Below are 15614 nucleotides of genomic sequence, written 5' to 3' on the forward strand. Positions count from 1 at the left end.
CTCCCCCCTCTTCCCAGGCACGGCAGCAGCTCCCCCAAGCCCCACTGACGGATGCGTGGGGAAAACGCCACCGTCGCTGCTGAGGCCTCTGAATAAGCAAACAAACGCGCACCCCCAGCGCCGCAGTGCGAGGAGCGACCTGAGGAAAAATGAAAATAATCATTCATCAGCTCTTTCCCAAATGAGTTTGTGCATGTATAATGGGACCTGTAGGGAGTGTTTGGCAGCATAAAGACTATAGACGGTTTTACTGGCACTAGAAAGGTCTTAGTTTGCCTAGCATCTCTGCAGACCAGTCTGCCTACCCACTACAACACTGGCGCATGGAGGACACCTAATTTACATGGGAACTAAAAATCCCCTGTACAACATGCATTTTGTACAACTGCGAGCATCGGGATTAAAACATATGCTTAGCCTGAGGGAAGGAGGCTTACAGAGTCATGCTCAGGGTCAGGGCTGGGCTCAGAGCATGGCCAACTGCCTTCAAACTCCTGGTTACCTCCATAAGGTGGTGGAGGTCTCAGAAACACTATTTTTTTAATGACTTCATTAAATTAGGTGGAAATACACCCTGTAAGAGGCCTTCCTAGGGGAAATATTGCATTGGGAAGGAAATTACATCAGGTGAGACATTGGGAGAGCAGCTAATGCTTCACTCTGAGGAAAATCATCTATCAGAGCCCATACAAAAAATAGACATTAGAAATACTCAAATCCTAAAATTAGCCTGAACTTCACTTGATGTTTATGCCACCCCATTCAGAGGATCTCATTGTCCAGGAGAAGAGCTCCACAAAACAGAAGGCTGCTGCAAGCACCCTACATGCAGTTCGAAAAGACGGGTCCAAAGTTCCTAATGTAGATCTCTAATGTCCTCCCTAGGGACCTCAAGAAGACATCACATGCCTTGGATTAATGGCTCCCTACTGGCACAAGGCTGCTAGAAATCTGGTGCATTAGACATAAAGATTCTTTGTTTATGAAGCCAATCATATCTCAAGGACTGGCCATAAAATGCTTTTATATATACCTAAGTGATAAATATATAGATGTATACATATAAACACAAATACACCTAATTATGTCTGAAACTCGTTCAAGTCAATGGGAAAACTGTCAGGTGTCAAGAAGACCAGGACTTCATCCACCACGGAGAGTAACCAATGGTTGCAGTGCTGGGCTTCCACAAATCTATGGCATATTCACCATCACCGTAACTCCTATTGCAGGTTTGCTTAGTGTAAGAAATACAGTCCACAACAACAAAGGCGATATTGTATGTTTACTCACTGAAAAAGACAAAAGGTTGTCCTCTCAGTGAAAACAAGTCCTGAAGAACACAGGCCTAGCTAAAAGCAAGCAAGAACACTTTCTGCCAGAGGAAGGTATCTGATGTACTCTTTAAGTCTGAAAAGCCACATGAGGAATATACAGGGACATGTCACTAACCACTAAGCTTCCCACCTCAAATACCCTTCAGGGCAATTAGCTGAAGATAGAAGCTGTCCTTCATTCTGTAATGAACCTCTTCTCTTGGTTTTGATACCTTACTTAAGTACAGTACAGAAAACCAGACAAGAAAGGCAAATCCATTAGTGGGTATTTAACGCAGCTTTTACTCTGGACGCATGCTGAGGCAAGCCAGAAATGCAAACCCGATGTGATAGATGAGATCTTAGGTGGCGCAAATGGCAAACTAACTGTTGAAAGTACCAGCTGAACAGCCCAAGCAAATGAAAAATGATTAAAGAAACTATACTGAAGCCTTCACACAGCACAGAGTTATTTGCATAAAGACTCATCTTTAATCCACTCCAGCCCCATGTTGCCCAACATTTCACCTCACTGCTACTACTCTGCATGTCAGCACCAGGATGCACAGGCTCTGCCATTAAATACGCTCCATCCTTGGCTGGACTTTAGGGAAATTAAAATCCTACATTAAAAGATGGTGGGAAAATTTACTCTGGATTGTGCTGCTGAAACGTTTATTCCACACTGAAATTAGTTTCCATATAGACACAGAGATATAACCAATCAAACGTGAAAAAAATGTGATAAGCTAGTGAGTGTGAAATAAACTTGGTCCAAGATGGCTTTGACTGCCTTTCAACTTTAAAAAAAAAAAAAAGAAAAAAATCAACATATTAGCCTTTAATTTTAAGAGACCATGGTGTTCAGTCTGAGGGGAAGATGGTATTGCTTTATTCTCACCAATCTGTGTTAAGTAACAGTGTGCATTTAGGGCACAGCAAGCCGCTCGTTTTGCCCTGGCCCCAGTTTCACAATGACTGCTCCAGCGCCGTCAGGTAGGCGGGGTGTGCTGGGCCTTGTTTGCTGCAGGAGCTCCGTAGTAGCCTGGAGTTAGTCTGTGCAGAAATAAATCTTTATTTATTTATGGCTAAATTCAGTTGCATTCACTTGTTTAAACAGACTCTTATGGGACATAGTGTAGCTAGCAAGGTATTACTAATTGCTAGGATAATCGAGAACTCACAGTTAATTTAAATGTATTTAACGCCCGCTATTTATAGAACCATGCTTAATTCAACGGAGAGCTTAGATAACTTTTTTAGCCGAGTTGTCAATGTGAATAACAAATGCTGGAAATATGCTATCACATATATAATGTGCTCTTAATGTTCCTTTTTCTATGTGAGTTGCAGCTGGAGTTCAAATGAGGTGGGAACCGGTGTGCAGACACACTCTGCTACCTCTTGAAATTTTTCATTCAGGTTGACTTTAAAGCAATGAGCCTGGGAAGGCTTGACAAGTTAATAGCCACACTGACAGCAATTCTTTCAAATGCTTCGGGATGGCTACCATTTCTACCACGACAGAGACGGAGCTTTCTAGGGTAATGCCTCACTGAGGTCTTGGGTTTGTCAAGAGCAGAACAGCTCAAACAATGAACCGAGCAGCCCGCTCTCGTGTAATTCAACAGTGGCAGCAATTTCCCCTTTACAAAAAAAATAAAAGTTCTTTGAGATTTTCTATGGGACATGAATAGATTCAAAGTATTTGCAAGGATTTCTGGGAAAAACAGTCTGGCAGACACTGCTATCAACTCTTGGTAGTACTTCACTATGATCTTTCACCTTCATCGCTTGGTTGTGTAGTCTATGCGTTCTCTTCACTCCCAGGGGCCACTGTAATTTCCACCAGGCCAACAGAAAGAGAAGAGACAGGGAGAATGCAGGGTACAGATGTCTCATGTCAAATCCAGCTGTGTCAGCTCTTTTCAGTATTTTATGGTCTTGATGATGGGTGGCATCCACCGTATCATCTGTTCAACCAGATTCTGATTCCAGTCAATTCACATTTGCACTGAATAACAGGTAAGCTGATTTGGCAGAGTTGCCCTACTATCTCTATTGCTGTTTGTCATCTGCCCCCCACCTCGATATCAAGAAATTTCAAGTTATTTTGAGAATTAAAACTGAGTGGCATAACTCTGCCTCTCAGGATGCAAACTGGTAGCTAGAAGAGAGAAATGGCAAGTCTTCTCTGCTTGAATTTAAGCCGCATGTCTCCTGAAGGTCCCAAACATATAAGGAACACACAATCTGTATTTTAAGCTCATCACCATTTGGACAAGTAAAGGTTTCTGTCAAATGAGCCCTTGTGCCACTGTGGTTTAAAAGAGAAAGCTGGTCAAGTCTCTGAGCCATCATCCCATTTCTAACCTACTGCTCTCTGGCTCAATATTTTTAGAATTTCAGTGAAACATGAGCCCTCAAGATACACAAAGGAGTACCTAGAAACGATGCCTCAGATCTCCTTGGTTTGGCAGTCTGGGTACAGATTTGAATGCTGAAAAGGTGGGGGATCGAAACTTCTCTTATAGCTATTCTGCTTAAATAGTGGCAGCATGCCACTAGGGACCTTTATTCTAAAGACAAAAAGCACCACTAGTGTTACAAAAATGCATAGAAAAATAGAAACTGCTTCAAGTATTTTACCAGATTAGCTTTTAGATTCAGATTTAATACTATTCGTTACTCCTTTATGTTAGCCCAGTGTCTAACAGTCACAGCCACAGATGAAGATTCAGCTGATCTAAATCTTACATTAGCATTGATCAAAAAGATCCCTCACCACAACTCTCACAATCTAAATACAAGTGATAATAGGCAGATATAGATACCTGGGGGAAAGCTAGGAAACAATAAGACAGCATCCATCAGCAGGAGAAACTGTAGAAAAAAAATGACAGTGTTTGCACTATTTAATAATTATTATTTGAAAGATATTATTTCCAAACAAAAATTGACTCTATTAGCCAGGTATTTTGTTATTGTTAATCTGTTATTATTGTTAGCATTGCTATTTATTTTGTCACACTGCCTCCATCAGAGCTTGAAAAACACCCTGCTAGCTCGCCTGTGGTTAATAGTGATTTAAGGTGCAGACCAGCCTCCTAATAGCTACCGAATTTAAATTTTCATTTAACGGGAGGAAAAGAAAAGCTTCTAGCACTTCTGCACACGAAAGCATAGTTTCAAAAGCAAATCAGGGGACTCTGTCTTTGCCTTGCTGTCACCCATCTGATGCAAGAGCAGAGCTATTGGAACGGAGTGCAGTGATTTCCGTATTCACCAAGGATGGTGCGAGCTGACTGGGTCACTGTGACACAGACAGGCACTAGGTATCACTGCACTTTTCTACTGCACTTTTCTACTGCACTTTTCTATTGTACTTTCTAGGAAGAGTTCTGAGGTAATTAATACAGGGAAAGATTTCAAATAAATAGCCTCAAAATGGACTGATTTTCCGAGGGAATCTGTGTGCAGGTGGCACGAAGCACACAGAACATGCGTGACAACAGATCCCTTGCCGCCGTGTTGAAGTTAATCGCACCATTAGCTGAAAAAACACTTCACCAGCTGGACACATTCAGAAAGACGGAGTCTTCAAATGCACGTACACACCTACAAGCCGAATGTAGTTACGAACCAACAATCTGGAAGCTAACAGGGAAGGCTGATCCCTTCCCAAGTGCTCTCCAGCCTCCTGTCAGGAATGGCACCCTCTTCACTTTCTCCATAGTAGAGACAGGGTGGGGAATTGAGCAGGGTCCCATTGAAAAGCTGTTGGGCTATTCAATGCATTATCCTTCACCTTTCCTTTTTTTTGTTTGTTTGTTTGTTTGTTTTAAATACATGTCTGATTTAGTTGTTCAGATGGTAGGACATCTGGTACACTTTTCAGGCCCTGCTTTAATTTAACGATTTAACATCTAGTACACAGGCTTGTTTTACCATAGGAATTTTTTGCCTCCCACACTTTTCTTTCTAATTGGAACAATGTAAATCATAGGCTGCCGGTGCTATATAAATCATCTATAGTATGTCTGCTATTCATTTAAATAACAAATTGGAACTTTTTATTTCTAATTGTTGCATGCTGGCCATAATAAGTCGTACACACATGATAAATTTGGAGGCTTGCTATGCTCTGTTAACGTAGTTTATGAAGCATATGAAGAGGCCCTAACAAGACAGACTTCAAGAAGTAATCCTCACAGTGCTGCTGCCAGAGGAGCACTAGTTTATGTACTGTAAGATCTCAAGCCAGTAAAGCTTGAGACATGTTGCGCAGCGGCTCCAGTGTAAGTTCCACAGGCAGTGTTCCCCCGGTTCAGTTGCTGAACACCGGATAACGCAAGACCCTAAATTAATTAGAAAAGAAAGCGACGTAGCTCCATTCCCAGATCTGTCACTGACTTGTCATGTGCCTTGGAGCAAGCCACTCCCCACAGCCGGGCTTCAGGTCTCTCCCCTTTGTCTGAGTGGTCTATCTGAAAACAAATCCCTGGCTCCGGAGGGGAGGCGAACTGTGGGCGGGCAGTGCTGACGCGCAATAGGTGCCCAACTGCAAACACAGCCATTAGCTACTCTGGTGTACCCCAGTCACTTAGCTATCGTAACATAAATAATAAGAATTGTACCAATAGGACTTCATTAAAATGACCACAATAAATTTAATGGTGTGTCAGCTGATCTCACGCGGTTTAAATATCAGCACATCCAAAATTAAGAAGAAAATATACCTATTATTTTCACACAGCAATTATTTTTTTAAATGCTACTTTGTCTCTGAATTTGAATTCTTAGTGTTCTTTTCACTAAGAACTAACAATCTGAGAAATGTCACATAAAGCTTTGGGTTTTTTTTCATTAATGAGAAATAATAGCATAGAGTAGGCCACACTATCTTTAACAAGGGAATTTCTTCATGGTAGACATGCGACTTAATAAAAGGTCTAAACATCCATTTCTTTGCTAATTCTTCATTTGGGGATTTTTATGAGTTTCTTGTTCTTAATGTTTCTTGTTCTTCTATATGTTCTTAAAATAAAAAGTTGACCTGGTCTTTATGTGGGAAATGAAGCACACTCAGAGAGTCCTTAGCCTCACCACTGCTGCTTCCTCACTCAGCTTCTTTGGCTCCATCTGCCAGAAAGCCGAAGCAGGCAAAGGACGCTGGCCCCAGCTCTGTGTATGTTCATCCACACTTTCTAGTTGTTAGCGTGGTCGTGGGCAGTTTTGATTCGTGCCAGACAGCTTTCTCCCAGTCCCTGGCCATGATTCTTGGGCCAGGAAACACACCCCGTAGGCAGTGTGGATGTGGCCACCCTGTCTGGAGATGAGGAAAGCCATGATGGGCCAGAGGCCCTCTGGGCAGAGAATCATCCCGAGCTGTAATACCGACTGCTGCAAGGAGCTGTGGCATCGCTCCCTGCAATGGCTATCGACACAGCGGGCAAGAGGACAGACACGCAAACACTTAAAGGGCGAGCTTAAGCACGCCAGTCCGCCGAATTTTGTCCTTTCTATCCACACTGCAGCTATTGAAACACTCCCCATGTTTCAAAATAGCTGAGCTTGGCATATCTGGGCTGAGCCCTCAGTGCTGCCTGTGCCCAGCCTGTGCTGACAGCACAGAAGACGGTTTGGGTTCATGTGAAGGCAACTAGCAAGATTTTAAGTTTTCTCACTAAGAAATGCTTCAGGTCCTAAACCTGCTCTCAGGCTGGGAGCCCGGGGAAGCCACACAGTGCTCACAGCAGTAGGCTTTAGAGTTCACTCTTAATGGATTCCTTCATTTACAAGTGCTGAAAATCAAGCAATTTTTGTGGATGCAATTTTAGACTGCAGGAGAAACTGGGCATGACACCCAACGAGGTATTTAGAATAACCAGATACTGTCACATAGTATCAAGCCGATTGATAAAAGAAAGGGCCTTGATGGGAGACAGCTCTTGGGTCAGCCTGCTAAGTCATCTTCAGGCTACAGTAGTCCCAAAAAGGATCAGAAATTGTCCTGGGGACTGCACTGGCCTCCTTCAATTTGCTGCCAAAGCTTTGTGTGCTTGGATCTTATTATGCAGGGAATTCACACTTGGAGCAGCACGAGTAGGGAAAAAGAAGTGGTCACTCTAAGTTCCATTCTGGCATTTCCAGGTGGCTCTGGAAGAGCCTTCTGTCACTGTGGGAAAGGATTTGGAGCCTCAGTTTCCTGCTCAGGCAAACTTTTCAGTTCAAAAGCCATGATGGATACTCCTGTTCTACACACAGCATCTCCCACTTTCTCCTATGGCACCTGAGCAGCTCTGTGCGGGCTGAAGCAGGAAGACCAGCACAGGGTTCACAACCAGCCTTTGTCAGGGGCATAAGCACATCATCTACCATTCCAGCTCACCTCGGCTAAGGGGAAGCAGAAGAGCGTAAACCTCATATCAGCCAGTTGAGAAGAGCACCTGAGCGGTTCCCGCTTCCTTCCCAAAATTCAGAGTCTAAAGGATGAGAAGGCTGAAAAGGCCCTAAGCCACAAAATACATTTCTTCTTTCTCTTCCCCCTCTGCCTTCCAGGCTGCTGCCCAGCCCCCTGTGGGCCGAGCCGGGTGTGTCCCCACTGCCCACCCATCCTCTGCTCTGGCACAGCTTTTCCCACGCGTTGCCCAGGGAAAGAAGGGGTTAAGGCAGGCGGGTGGCTCTGCATTTACCTGCTCTGGTCCCAGTTGGCAGCAAAAAGGACGAGGATCTTCCTGCCGTAGTGGTCCAGGTTGGCCAGCCCGCCAGGGAAGCCATCCTTCAGCGCCTGCTTGATGCCCGGGTCCGTGGCCTTGAAGCTCTTGAACATGTCCAGGTTCTGCTGGCGATATTCAAAGTACTGGGCCAGGAGGCGAAACGCCTCGAAGTGCTGAAACTTCCTGGCCCGCAGGAACCGCAGGATGAAGGCATCGTCGGTGCGCAGGAAGCCGATGTCCGGCCGGGTGATGACCATGTCCCGCACCTCCTGGATGTCCTGGTGCAAGGTGTCGGGGTTCTCGTTCAGCTCCAGCCGGGCTTTCTCCAGAGTCTCCGGGGAGAGACCTGCCTGCAAATGAGTCATGGCGCTGCCCTCCTCCTCCTCCTCCCCTCCTCTGCTGCCTGCTCTCCTCAGACTCCCGGCCGCTTGCCCCCCGGAGGCGGGGTGCCCCGGCACCGCCGGCCGCCGCTCCCCCGCCCCGCCGGGCCTCGCCCCGCCGCTCCCCGGCCCCGCCGCCGCTGCCAGTCCGGCCGCCGAGAAGTCGAGCGGCTCCCAGGCAGCCAGGTCCCGGGGAGGGGACGGGGGGGACGGGGAGGGGGTGGCGGGAAGGCTGCCACCGAGACTGGCCGCGGGCTGCTGGCGGAGGCGCGTTATCTCTCTGACATAGCGCCCGCCCCGCCGCGGGGTCCGACGCTCCGCATCATCCCCGCAGCCCGCTCCGCCGAGGCGCCCAAACCCGCCGGGGACGGGGCTGCCGGCTGCCGCCCGCCCCCGCCGCTGCCGGTGCCGGTGCCGGTGCCGGTGCGGATCTCAGGCCGGGCTGCAGCGGCAGCGAGGGGGGCCCGGGCGCTAGGCAGGGCGAGCGGCTGCCGGGGGCGCTCCCCCGACCCGGGTCTGGCAGGGGGGCTGCCCTCCCCCGAGCAGCACCATTTACGTAAGATCAGGGCTCGCCCCGCTTCAGAAGCGTCTCCCTGGATTTGAGGGAGGGTTAAAAAAGAGAGGGGAAAAAAAAAAAAAAAACAGGAAACACCACAAAAAAAACCCAAAACACCAGCAGCGAGGAGGAGGGAAGCCGATCCGCAGGTACTTCGCCGGTACCGGAGCCCGGAAAGACAAACGGGAGCCTCGGCCTTGAGGATGCTCGTCCCCCTCCCGCGCCCTCCTCCGCTCCACGCCCCGGCTCCCAGATGGCACCAGCCGGCGCGGGGCTGCCGGCGCCGCGGCCCCGCCTTGCACACACGGGCACCCGCCCAGGCGCGGGCACGCGCATAGGGGCGCGGGCACCCGCACAGGCGCGCACCCGGCAGCCGCACCTGCCCTCCGCCGCGGAGGACCCGCCGCCGACAGCGCCCGGGGGGAGCCGCCTCCGCGGGGGGAGGCGGTGGGGAGGGGACGGCGACGCGGGGCGCTGCGGCCCCACCGCGGGTCTCCGCGGCTTTTCGGCTGGGGCGGGGGGGGCGCGTTGAGCAGAGCCGCGCCGCGGCCGGGGCTGCGCGGAACAAGATGGTGGTTGCCCTGCGGAGGTGGGGGGGGAGGAAGGCGGGCGGTGGCCGAGGGGCTACCGGGGCCGTCGGTCTGCGGGACCCCGCGGAGCATCCCGCGGGAGTCGGACCGAGGGCCCCCGCGTAAATCTCGGGGTCCTGCAGGTGGGGAGACGTTGTTCCTCGGGCGATGGCTTTGCTCGCAACCCGCTCTTTTGACTGAATTTCTCAACGTGAAACGTTGTGAGCTTCAAAACCTGGGGGTGAAATGAAGCAGCCCTCTTTTTTGGCCTCACGTTGGGGGCAGCGTTGTCCTAAGTTGCATTTTATTACAAGGGGCAAAAATATCTTGCTTCTGTGTCTTGAATATTTCAGTGAGGAAAGATGATGCCTTTTTGCATGCAGGAAAGTTTGATGCTGCAGTCGGCTTCCCGGAAAAGTTCCCACTGAAGAACATTTGACCTTTGTCTGAGGGACCGGACCTTTCCAATGCAAATACGCCTGAAAATCAAGCTTATGCGAAAGATAACGGCAAACAGGGGAAAGCCTGTAACGTGTACCTCCTCCTGCTTCCTATAGGAAACGCAGCTCTTGGATGCTGCATTGGGCTCGTTTCCCAAGATGACATAGCCAGAGCACACAGGCTGAATTTTTGAAAAGGCACTGAGATCACTGATCCGTACAGAGAGTATATATGGGGAATACACCAGCGGGAAGCAAATAAAGGTACTCATAAAAACATTTAAATGATACCCTGCGTTTTCTGCAGGCCATCATCAGATGAAAGAGGTGACCTCCACAGCAGGGGGGAGCCCTCAGCAATGAGCATGTTCTGCGCAGCGAGCAGTAGTTTGGTGGCAAAATCATCATTTTCCGGGGACTAAAGGGAGTTTTTGTTTTTATAGGCCTTTTAAGTTTTTGCAGTTCTTCACCAGATCCCTTCTTTGTGCCAAATAGGGATCAAGTTTTACCGCTTTCTTCATAGCTGCCTGATCTCAAAATATCTGCGGGATGGATGGCTGGAAGGGCAGACAGAAGCACCAGAAGCTCCTTACTGCGCTGGGTACCAGACTGCCCGTGGCCTCGCTTAAGGCGGAAACTGTTGGAAGGACCAGTCTGATAGTGCCCAGTCATCGTGGCCCTGCTTTACCCCATCTGAATTTCACGATGTGCTTTGAGATGCCTCAGGCGAGAGAAAGATACACAGTCTACCTAAGGACTGAACTTCTCTCTAGAAATGCTTATTTCTCTTTGTCTGATAAAAGGCCTTTAAATTAGCCCCCTTGCGTAGCTGTGATTCATCAGGGTTGATAACTCTTCCTTAGAGCAGCAATTGCTCCAGAAATTGTTTGTGCTTTTTTTTTTTCCTGTTTTCTGTTATTCTTAAATCTTCATTTTCCTTTGCTCTTGCTATCTTCCTCAGTATTACTTGTATATCCCTCGGCAGAGATCCTTTGAGAATAGCTGTTTCCATCACCCCTAAGGAACCAAGGACCAAACTTTTCCTGCCATCGTTTTCCATTTCTGATGCTATTGCTCTACCTTTTCCACTGCAACTAAGCTAATAAAAGAGTAGGTCATGTGACAAGCGCCTTGAAGTCACTCGGTGCGAGGCGAGCTGCAGGCATTCAGTGTCTTGCAAAATCAAATCCGTAATATATCCTGTCCATGACCTCCAGTAACACATACCTTAATTTGCTTTAGTTTTCCTTTGCAAATGGAAACATTCATGTCTATTAGATTTTCTCATGTGTTCCAGTGCATAGATGCACTGAACAGAGAAAAGACGTGAGCTGGCCGAAATTAAAATATTCATAATTTCAAAACTGCAGAAATTCTAAATATTCTTAATAATAAAAAAAAATGCATGGAATTTTATCTGAAAACTTTCAGTATTGTTCCATTTTTTTTGTTGTCCCCATTTTTGAACATATTTGAGCCATTCCTCTTCTTACCCGTTTTAAAATAAAAAAGAAAAGGAAAACACAGGGAAAAATGTGGAGGAAGAGGATAAAAAAAATGCGGAAGGCAAATATATTAATTCATCTCATCAAAAGCAGTCCAATTTCTATATGCTTCCCTTTCAAAGCAAGGTTCAGTCTCCATAAAAATGTATTTAATAATTAAACAATTTCTAACCAATACTTTGCCACATCAAAATGAAATTCACCAAATATTAACAGTATTTCAAGGAAGTCATTTTGCAGGGAATTATTGAAACATAGATCAAAATGTCCTCATCATGAAGGAAACACTTTACACGGCTCTTTCCTGAACGGAGCGGATTTAGAAGGTTGGTGGCTACAAAACCACATGCAGCCAGGCAGCCTGAAGGTAGAGTAGGTCAAAGAACAAGATTTTGGTCATGTTCTACCCGAGCCCCAGATGGGCCTTATTATATATAACCTTTTTTCGGTATTTTGAGATCTTGCATGTAAACACGGGAAAGATTTGTATTAAATATAAATAACTTGGTAGGAGCAATAAAAAATGTTTCTGTCATCTCTAAGCAGATTTACCAAACCATTTAAATAGTATAATGAAGAAATATGTGTTTTCCAATATGTCATCCTACCTAAGTCACAAGGGGAAAAATGGAGCCACTAATGGAGTTAGCTGCAACATACCGATGGCACAGTGTAAGTTATTTATTGTGCACACGCACTTTTCCCTCTATAAAACAGTAGGGGTGTCTGACTAAATCCATTGTGTGAATCCCAGCATCCTTTCACTTGCACTTACAAACTATTATTTTTCTTTGATGCTTTTATAGTCTCTTTTGCCTGAACTTCATACAATTAAAATGCAAGCGCCCTGCAATCCTATGAGCACTACAATTGGGCACCTGATTTGAAATAAAACACAAATAAGACACAAAGGTGTTTGTGTAGGTGTTTGATATCGGAGACGCTAATTCACATTCAGAATGAAATTGTTTAAAAATAGAAATATAACAGGGCAGTCAGGAACAAAAATGGAATACAGGAACAAAATTAAGCAAATTAAATACTAGATGGTGGATAAGGAAATAACTGTATTAAGACTAATGTTGATACCTCACTTTCTCTGGAGTGGTTTAAAACTTCAGGCAGCTTTTGCTGCTGTCTTTGGCTTAGAGTTACTTTTCCTCAGCATCCTCTGGGTATTCCTTCAGGACAGCTGTGCATATAGGATCAAATTTCCAAGAGACTTTGTATTATTTATCTGTAATATAGCTAAAGAGATGAGAAATATGTCTGAAAGTACATTTAACCAGGAATATATGCTTGCACCCATTCCTCTTCAGCAGTGTTTATGTGGGTGCTTTTAGTTAAGCGTGTCCTTGAAGATTCTGAAAAGGGCTAAATATAACTTTGTCAAAAGCACCTAAACGAGACCTAAATCAAAAGCAGCTAAATTCAAAGTCTAGGACCCATCTAGATCCCATCAGAATCAATTTAGAAACTTCATTCAAACATTTTAAGAGCATAAGAACAACTGTAGGTGGTCAGAACAAGCATCTTTGTAGGTTCATAGTGTGCCCACAGAGTGGCTTAGCGTGGAAGTATCAGTTAGTGTTAGGCTCCTAAACTCCTGAAGTGTTGTCTTCAGCGTGAGTTAATCTTTGAAGTCATTCGTTGACCACAGTGCTGTGACTTCACACGTTCCCCATGTGACAGCTGAGACTTGTCAGCTGATGTCATGGCATGGTCTTCTCTCACTGCAAGTAGCTGGTAAAACTTCCCAGCTTAAACCTGAGTGGCAGCCACATGAGGTTGAGGATGCTCCTCAGATGTCATTCTGTAACTGGTTGAGTTACGGGAATGCAGTCGTGTGTGAGCATGACGGTGATCTTTACAAAGATGGCATCTTCGTAGAAAATGTCAGAGTGCTTCACCTAGAAAGTCTCCTTATACTTGAAACAAGGGAACTTCTAGAACTGAGCTCTGTTGGAAATCCATCTGCAATTTCAGATGCTGACTAGCTGAAAAATCGGCTTCCAAGAGCAAACTAGTCATCTGTCTTTTATTCATCATCATAGGTCTCTAACAACATAAGGATAAATAGCCCTACAGTAGACAAGGGATAGCATCAGACCCTAATCAGAGAAATATTTCAGTATGACAAGCCTACTCACAGAATCATAAAAAAATAAAACTGGAAGGGATTTTAAGAGATTGCCTAGTTTATCTAGTCCCCGTCCTGATGGATGTTTGTGTGAGTGGTATTTAAAAACCTCCAGCAGCAGATACTCCACGGCTTCTCTAGACAGTCTGTCCCAGAGCTTCAGTATCCATGTGGTACATTTTTCCCAATGTCTGGCCTATCTATCACTTGCTGCAATTTAGGCCATTGTTTTTTATCTTATCTACTGTAGACTGACAGAATAATTTATTTCTTTATTTGGAGACTGGTATAAGGTCTCAGGTAAAATCTCCTTTTTTTTTTGGCTGCACAAACTCTGTTTTTTGATCTCTGGCATTTAAAACACTTCAGATGTACAGTATGAAGGGTTGGGTGTGAGCAGGGCATTAGCATCGTGGGGACAGTATTTTGATGGGCTTTCCTCTTCTCTCTACAGGAGGTCTTTCCATGCCATTTTTACTGTTGGAACAGACAGTCTTCCAGAGGTAAAATTCTAGGTTGAAATAATTAACCTATGATTTAAAAAAGTCAGCATCTCACAAACAGATGATGCACAAAAGTTTCACCCAGCATTATGCCAACACAAAATATCTTATTATCTGTATTACTTTAGAAAAAAAAAAAAACAACCCTAAACTTAGGCAACTGCAGCACTCCATCAGGCAAGTTCAAACATTAATTTAGTGTAAGTAAAAAGGTATCTGGAAATGTAATGAGGTTCATTGTTATATTAATACTGCATTAACTGGGAGCAAAGCAGTCAGACATATTTCACTGCTATAAAAATTTGCGTATCAGAGATATGTAGGAAATAATTCATAACTGAGCCAATAGTTTCAGTAAGCTTAGTCAAACGATGAGTTAGGACATTAAACATTCCAAAATTTCAGCACAGAATTAATACAGAATGCTGAAGAATGCTAAGTTTGGAATAAATGCTGATTTTATTAAAAATGGATGAATGCAGTCATGGAACAAAATTATTCATTAAATCATTTTTAATGCAAGTATAAGAAAGACATGTAAGTCTGAAAAGCTCCCAGTGATGATCTGTGCCTCGGCTTTCTTGAAGTCATTATCCAAACTTGCATATCTAAGTAGAAGGTGATCAGTTTTGTCCTTGAACACGTACCACCACGTGCCGCAGGTGGATGGAAGCCGCATTTGGACACAATGTAGAATGACGAATCTCAGTTGGTTTATGGTACCAGCATTACCTCTGCTGGAATACCTGCTAACTTCACGGTGTTGGAAACCAGGTAGTGTTTGGTTTGGCTGCACAAAGTAAAGGTGCTGGTGCCTTCAGTAAGTCTCATTCAGTTTACAGCTCAGGAAGCTGAGCACCATCCAAGCTAATATCGGCTATTTTCTTCAAATCCTGGTGGGAGAGATGCTGTAGAATGTGTTCATTGCTGTGAAGGTACTTCTGAAAGTCCTTTGCCAAATCTGTGGACATGTTTTCATCTTTTTAAGAGTGATCTTTGGGAACCGCAGTATCTCCAGCTTTAAAATCACTTGGTGGGTTTGCTTTTAGAATAAGTTGCAGCTTTCATCTGACTGGAAAGACTGCAGGGCTTTGTTTCATAAAGAATGGTCTTCTGTTGCTGAAAATCCAGCCTTTGTGAAGTTTTCTGTGGCTTATTACTCTCCCTGACTTATCTTTCTGTCTGTCTATGTGTCTAACTATTTATCATGTTTAGAGCTCATTTTGTACCAAGCAAGTAAACATTTCCTATTTGAACTATTATATCCTGTCTCCAAGCTCTCATTTCCTGATATTTCTTTATAATATTTTTTAACTCTTATTTTGTCCGCATGATCAGGTAACTCTATACATCTACGCTGGAAGTCTGTTTTACTCATCGTGTGACATGGGTGCCTGCTGGTGCACACAGCATCACGCGTTTTATGCCTAAATGTGCCTTTAGGATACTTTTCCCATGATAATGTGGTTTCATAAACAGTTTCATA

At 45.2% G+C, this 15614-nt stretch overlaps 1 protein-coding gene across 1 annotated transcript in view; it reads right to left on the reverse strand.

Annotated features, from left to right (window-relative positions):
- Nucleotides 1-8400, reverse strand: part of CLVS2 (clavesin 2) — a 52016-nt gene extending 43616 nt beyond the window's left edge. The window contains exon 1 of the mRNA XM_054196426.1: nucleotides 8012-8400. Coding sequence (XP_054052401.1) covers nucleotides 8012-8400 — 389 coding nt within the window. The remainder of the gene's footprint in view (nucleotides 1-8011) is intronic.
- Nucleotides 8401-15614: the final 7214 nt, after the last annotated feature.

This window comes from Rissa tridactyla, chromosome 3, assembly GCF_028500815.1.
Source record: "Rissa tridactyla isolate bRisTri1 chromosome 3, bRisTri1.patW.cur.20221130, whole genome shotgun sequence".
NCBI classification, from domain to species: domain Eukaryota; kingdom Metazoa; phylum Chordata; class Aves; order Charadriiformes; family Laridae; genus Rissa; species Rissa tridactyla.